Raw genomic sequence first — 7,511 nt, forward strand, 5'->3', positions numbered from 1 at the left:
CCCCGGCCAGGAGAAAGCGAGGAGCAGGAGCTTATTGTTGGCTCTCTGAAGATGCAGCATATATCTGCAATATCTCCCCCCTGTTCTGTCTTCATGCACGTTGCTGGGATCTAGTGGCTAAGTAGGACCCCTCTCCTGAGGTCTCTCCTGAGCTAAGGGTACTGCCCTTGCCCACACCTTAGGGTAAATTGGGAGAACATCTGCAACATGTGTTTTGTCCACTCAGTTGGCCAGAGGCTCATTTGAGTGTCAGACCCACATCCGGCAGAAACGGTACACTGGGTCATACAAAGAAGGAGGTTAGAGTTTCTGAGACCAGGGTCAAAACTATGTCTGTCACATCACCAATAGGAGAGAGTCTATGGTTATCTTCTTGGCTGCGCTCCAAGTTTACAGTGACAGCCCCAGGGAGCTAGGCGATAGTGAGAAGACTGGGAGGGCTGGAGAGACTGACAGATCAGCTGAGATCTCCCCAAAGGTGGAAGACAGGGTATTTTCTATGAGAATATGTACTTTCAGGCACACCTAATCAATATTTTCTTGTTTCAGTGACAACTGGTTGTAACATATTTTCTGTCTTTCCAAAGCGTTGTATGCGCATAGAAGGGAGAGGAAGAATTTAATTACCAAGGCTGAGACCAATGCTTTGTATATGGGTTATACACAGAGACAGGGCCAAACAGACTGGAGAAAAGAAAGGTTAAAATCGTAATAGGTAAAATACACTGAGTAATTAGGATTTCTGGTGCTTTGTATACTAAGTCACAATGTGTTCCTAGGGTAAAGGCCAAACTCAAAACTCAAACTCATTAACATCAACTCAATTCCAACTCACAGTGACCTATGAGGACACCGTAGAAAAGCCCCCGGGGGTTCCCAGACTCTAAATCGTTACGGTGGAAAGTTTCATCTTCCTCATGCGGAGTAGCTGGTGTGTTTGAATTACTGACCTTGCAATTAGTAGCCTGATGTGTAGCCCCTATGCCACCAGGATTCTTATGGCAAAAGTAAATTTTTAATTTAAAACAAAACAATTTTATAAAAGGTAAAAGGAAGGCAGAGAGATTAAGTAACTCCTCTATGATCACGGATCTTTAAAGCAACAAGCGAGGACTCAAACCCAGGCCTTCAAGTACAGTGTGAATGGCGGGGACACCCTGCTGCCCTCTGTCTAAGGGGAATACATCCAACCATCGGGCCTTCAAATTTCATTTAGTCATAATGATGAGTAGCAGGAAAATTTTTGCTCAAAGATTTTCAGTTTTTAAAATCTGTTTGGTAAAAAGTGAAGAGGGCAGGGAGTGGGCATCTTTCGAAAAGGCATAGTAAATAGTGAATGTTGTTTTCTCTTTCTCTGATATGTTTACTATTGTCTAATGCTACTCTATTCACACTTTCTTGGATATTCTCTTCATGTGACAATAAGTAGAAAATTTAAAAATTTGTTTGAATTCTTACTTGTCATCAATAATTTGGGTAGGATTTAGATTCTGCTAAAGAGATGCACGCCTGTGAAATTTGGCAAAAAAAGGAAAATGAACTTCTTTTTCTCTGAGGAAGTAAAATGACCAGTGACTCTGGCAGATATGAGAAATGGCCATAGCTAGACTCACCAGGAGCACCTTAAGAGTGGCTGTGGGAGCAGCAACAGAAATAGCTGCAGTTCCCAGAACCTGGTGATCCTTACAGTAAAAGTGTAGTAAGCAAATCTCTCTTCGTCTAGCTTCTTTACCCTGCGATTGGTTAGGTAACCCCCAAGCCCATGCAATAAGTCCTTTTGTGCCTCAAATGCCTGCATGTATGGTAGTTGGATGATTTTGTGTCCAATAGACACCCATGTCTAGGGGTGGAGTCAAGCCTGTCAATCAAGTGGTAGCTTGATATTAACTCCTTGGGGGTAGGTAGCTTTTTGTACACAAATGAAGTACTCTGAGAACTGTCTCTTGCTCTGCCCCTCCACCTGCCTGCTGGCCATGTGGGCCACCAGACCCTGAGAACTGTCAGCCCCCTGCTTCACTTTTATGCATAATCAGCCTGCAGCTATGCAAGTCTAAACCAACCCTGCTTGCATTTGCACTTGTGGATTTGAGTTGGACTGGCCCATGATGCCTTCTTTTGATATGAGATTACTTGTTGATATAAAGCTCTATCTTACACATATACAAGTGTCACTGGATTTGATTCTCTAGACAACCTGGCCTAATGAACAATGGCTTCTATTCCATGTATGAATAGGCATATGTTTTTGTTGTTGTATGCTGTTGAGCCCATTTCTGTAAGGATCCTACAGGATCAAGTAAAACTATTCCACAGGGTCTACTAGGCTGAAATCATTACAAGGGCAAATTGTCAGGTCTTTGTAGCTGGTGGGTTTGAACCATCATCCTTTCAGTTGGCATATACGTATTTAACTATTGCACTACCAGGCCTCTTAACAATACACATGACATGAAAGGTTAATAGGCATAACAAGATCAGATCAGTATTTGACAGAAAAGTGAAACAAGCCTAGACTCTTCATGACCTTGTAAATGCTGTCTTGAGAACTGAAATACATCTGTCAAATATGTATGTGTTTCAACTGAAGAGAACATACTTAGAACTTGTGTGAACATTACCTGCCATCTTCTGTGCCATTGGTTCCAAAGACATCTCCATCTTTGCTCCAGCTCAACTTCAAACTGTGTTTCAAATGTGAGTCACATTTGTTCGCACAATGTAACTCAAGTGTAAGTGATGTGGGGACACGGACATTCTTAGGAGAAACATGAAGTTGTGTAGCATCTGTTTTTATCAAACAAAGACACTAGTTAGAATGACAGAGCACAGCTTTCTTCGCTATCAAGTGACTGTAATTTTAATCGACCTCAACCAGTAACATAATCATCAAATCCTCATGCAATGTTTGTCCCACTGTAATTTTCTAACATCACATATCGATACTATTTGCTACCCATTCAAGGATGGGCAAGTGACAAATTCTGGGTGGAAGGATTAATTACAGGCAGTCTCCAACTTACAGAGTTCTGTTAAATATGTTCTGACTTAAGTCAAACAACTATTTTATTTTGTTAAAGTTTTCATTATAATTGCCTTTTATTATGTGATCTTTATTTTTCTTTAGGGTTTAGAAACATTACAAAAAACTTCCAGATATGTTGACATTAGTGAATAATACACTGTAACATTACATATAGTATGTATTACTAACAATAAGATGTGCAAAAATACCCCACAAAAAGACAGTCATAAGTGCCCTTTATAGCTTCAAAAATGTATCAGAAATCAGGGATTGTCTATTTTAGTTGAGCAATTTCCTCAATACTTCCTGGGCAAAAGATCCCTGGGACTACTGTGGCTTAGTCATGGAGCTCCAATCTCATTAGCTAGTCCATGGAAGAAAGGTGAACTGTCTGCTCCCATAAATACTTACAGTCTCAGAATGTCTGTAGAGGAATTCTATGAGTTAGAATTAATCTGATGGCAATGGTTTTTATTTTTAGTACATTATGTATCAGGACTCTAAGAAGTTCATGTTCATTGTGGCATTTTCTAACAACTGTTCCCAATAAGGTGACTAAGGCTAAAATTGAAGCCAATGAGCCCGTGTTTCTTAATGAATAAGAAGATGAATCAGAATTTGATCTCAGCCTGGCACTGAGTAAAGGTCACATTGTGCATCACTACAGACTTTTACACAACTCCATTCTTGACAATACAATGTCCCTGATCCTTCACTGATGCAATTCTCATACACTGCCTGTATTCACACTGGCTGGAAGGGCACACTGAGGGTCATTAGCGTGTCCATCTTTCTGGGCACTAGATTACCACTTCACGATTTTAAATCCCACTGTGGGCCAGACTTTGAGCTTCTGATTGTGGCAATTTTGACCCTGGTTGAGTTGTTTGACTTTGATTACGAGGGTTTATGTCTGTTTTGCTCATTTGCTTGTTTTTAGTAACTTGTAGTTTAAAATAACCATCTTTTGTGGGGTTATGAGGGCACTGTGAAATTCATCCAGGACCCTTGAAAATTCAGAGACACCGGCAGCAGAGAGACATTGAGGCGAAGAGTTAGGCGCTTCCGAAACTGAGGCTATGAAGGTTGACCATGTGGCTTGTTACGTGTACAAAAAGAGTCAACTGCTGAAAAATACATAGCTAGAATTAGACAGGAAGGAAGGGAAAGAAAAACAATGCAAGAGAGAGAGAGAGAAAGGCCATGGAAACGAGTTACAATATCATTTATGCGAAGCAAAGAAAATTACTTCTAATATCCAAATTGGCGGTGACGGCAGTTTTTCCTTTAGCATTTTCTACCCAACAGGAGTATGACCCAGCATCCTCTTCTGTGGTTTTGTTGATCTGCAATGTGCCATTTTCATGGACATAGTACCGACTGCCTTCAAGTGGTTTTGCTTCATCCACTTTCTGCCTGTGGATGTAGAAAGTACAGATCAATATGGAAAGCAATATAATTGTAGACTCTTAGTGAAACTGACTGCTACTAGCACTCAAGCTAAAACCTTTCCCTTCAGATGCTTAACTGAAACTTATGAAAGGATCCACACGGGGGTGTATTTCTCTCAAATCTCGCTACAGTTAGCTTCCCACTAATACTGTGGCTGTAGGAAATCTGAGCCCATACTCTTTTTGATTCTGAGGTTCAGTAGCTTGTCCATCTTTCTGGGCACTAGGCTACCATTTCTGATAGAGGTGAACAGCATTTTGCATTTGTCCCCCGAGCTTAATAAATACTTCTGGGCTTATTGGTGGCATGCTCTTTAGTTAATGACTGCTTCAGGGTACTAACTGGGAAAGCTGGTAATTGAAAGAGATGATGAATCCTCTGAGCCTCCTGCTCTCTGGAAAGAATATTGGTCATTCAGAAATATTATAGACCAGGAAGTCTTACATGTCCTGTGAACATGGATTACATTTACCCCTGTCAACTGCACAGTCATTTTCCCCTACATTCATTCATTTTTGGAGCATTTGCTGCCACAGCTTGGTTTATACTATAAATCTCACATAAGTGACTTGCTGGAGCTGAAAAACGCAATGGGCAATTGAAGGCTACTGCTCACACCGCACTTCCCAGAGCCAGGATTTGAATGAGGCAAGTGGGGCACTTATCGCAGATGCAAAATTTGAAGGGGTGTAAAAAAATTGCAGACATGAAGATAAGTAATATTTTATATACAATATTTCCCATAATAATGATTATTTAAAATAGCAATACAGTGATTTAAAAAATCAAAACTAATGCCCCCAAATACAATAAACAAAACACAACAATTTTTAAAAAGACAAGATACAATTCTACTCTGGTATGATTCAAGTAACCTCTCTTCACCCTAAGTACTTGAACAATTTACCAAATGCACTAAATTTAACTGAGCTTTACCGGGGAAATATCCAATGGCTGATTCATATGGTCATGGATTTGAAGTTATTACAGCAATCAATATATTAGAAATTCAAATTAAAATGAATGTTCTATACTTGATTATGGTGATGACTGTACAACTTTTAAGATGGTTGAACTCTTAAATTGTATGATGTATGAATTATATGCAAATAATGCCATATATATATATATATATATATATATGTAATGAATCAGAAGAGACATCTTCCATTTAATTTTTTAAAATGGATGTTGGAAAAGATTAAAACAATTGCAATCAAAATGTATGTTGAAAACTTTTAAGAAGATATATTTGAAATAACATTTTTGATAATCATTTAGATAATCCCCAAACAACAATAATAAAACGATGTATGATTTTAAACATCATTCAAAATGAACAAATAAATAAAGGCATCCATATTTTAAGTTGTCTTAGTCATCCTTTCAGTATCTTTCTCCCCTGTGAAGGCAGAAATAACTCGCCATATTTCTCCACAGGAGATAAATGTAGAAAATGAGCCAATGCTTCCTGGAGAGCAAGGTCATGGAGTTTACGATCTTACTTCTCAGACGCATTGAATCCATGTAACAGCAAGAACCCAAGGCAACCTGAGAAATGACAGATGAAGCGACAGGTGGATTCTACACCTGGCATTCTCTGGAGAAAAGTGTGTCCCCGCTTACCAGGACACTAGGGCCTCGGGTGATGCAAAGAAGTCACAATGTAAGAAGGCACTGTACCCAACCACAGCTGCGTAACTTTCTTCATCCTCAGTTTGTATCAAGGGCCGTACATCTATTTGAAAAGAACATAGAGTTTTAAACTTCCTGTAAGAAGTAATGTCTTCAAGCAGGATTTTTCTACATCCTATCCATATTAGTGTCATAGAATAAAATGCAGCTTAAGGTTACAGAACACTTACCTAGATTAGAAAAACATTTATATTTGACTCCTTTTTTGAGATACAATTTTAGTGTGAAGCCTGATACTCAAATATGTAGTAAAAGGTACTGTGATGTTCTCCTCCACCCCATGCAATGTATCAAGAATTCAATCTGTACTTGTGCATCTGACCTTGACCATTTCTTTTTGGAGTAGTAGGTTAACAGCCTGTCGGCCTGCTTGCTTACCTACAACATCAATGTTGGCATTGGCGAGGATGGTGCCATGGACATTTGAGGCTTCACACTGGAACACAGCAGTATGATTTGGTTGTAGGTTGGTGAAACTGATTTCCCTTGGGAAGATGACATCTCCAGTAAATGGATGATCTGAGAGAGATTAAAAAATGTCAGCTTGATAAAGAATGGAGCATAAAATATTTACATGCCATTTATAAAAGATATCACACAGTATTTATATTTCAGGACCAGTTTAGGGTGAATAATAGTTCATGAAAGCCAGCTCTTTAAAATTCCTTAGCATCAACAATGTTTTGTTTTGTTTCCCCAACCCAGTTCATTTGGAAAGAACCAACTATGGCATGAAAACTAATTTGCTGGCACCTAACAACAGCAACAGCCTGCAGAGCACATATATCCTAACACCAACAACAGCCTGCAGAGCACATATAGCCTAACACCAACAACAGCCTGCAGAGCACATATAGCCTAACACCAACAACGGACTGCAGAGCACATATAGCCTAACACCACCAACAGCCTGCAGAGCACATATAGCCTAACAGCAACAACAGCCTGCAGAGCACATATATCCTAACACCAACAACGGACTGCAGAGCACATATATCCTAACACCAACAACGGCCTGCAGAGCACATATAGTCTAACACCAACAACAGCCTGCAGAGCACATATAGCTTAACAGCAACAACGGACTGCAGAGCACATATAGCCTAACACCAACAATGGCCTGCAGAGCACATATAGCCTAACAGCAACAACGGACTGCAGAGCACATATAGCCTAACACCACCAACAGCCTGCAGAGCACATATATCCCAACACCAACAGACTGCAGAGCACATATAGCCTAACAACAACAACGGACTGCAGAGCACATATAGCCTAACACCAACAACGGACTGCAGAGCACATATAGTCTAACAGCAACAACAGACTGCAGAGCACATAT

General features: G+C 39.9%; 1 protein-coding gene across 1 annotated transcript in view; it reads right to left on the minus strand.

The window, feature by feature from the left end:
• The window catches only part of CHL1 (cell adhesion molecule L1 like), a 266,472-nt gene that overhangs the window by 55,446 nt on the left and 203,515 nt on the right, over positions 1-7,511 (minus strand). Inside the window, exons 13-16 of the mRNA XM_030885602.2 lie at positions 6,548-6,688; positions 6,101-6,212; positions 4,272-4,438; positions 2,619-2,784 (exon numbers count right to left, since the gene is read on the minus strand). Coding sequence (XP_030741462.2) covers positions 2,619-2,784; positions 4,272-4,438; positions 6,101-6,212; positions 6,548-6,688 — 586 coding nt within the window. The remainder of the gene's footprint in view (positions 1-2,618; positions 2,785-4,271; positions 4,439-6,100; positions 6,213-6,547; positions 6,689-7,511) is intronic.

The sequence above is a fragment of the Echinops telfairi genome, unplaced genomic scaffold, assembly GCF_000313985.2.
Source record: "Echinops telfairi isolate 266 unplaced genomic scaffold, ASM31398v2 ScPeMD7_31;HRSCAF=116, whole genome shotgun sequence".
NCBI classification, from domain to species: domain Eukaryota; kingdom Metazoa; phylum Chordata; class Mammalia; order Afrosoricida; family Tenrecidae; genus Echinops; species Echinops telfairi.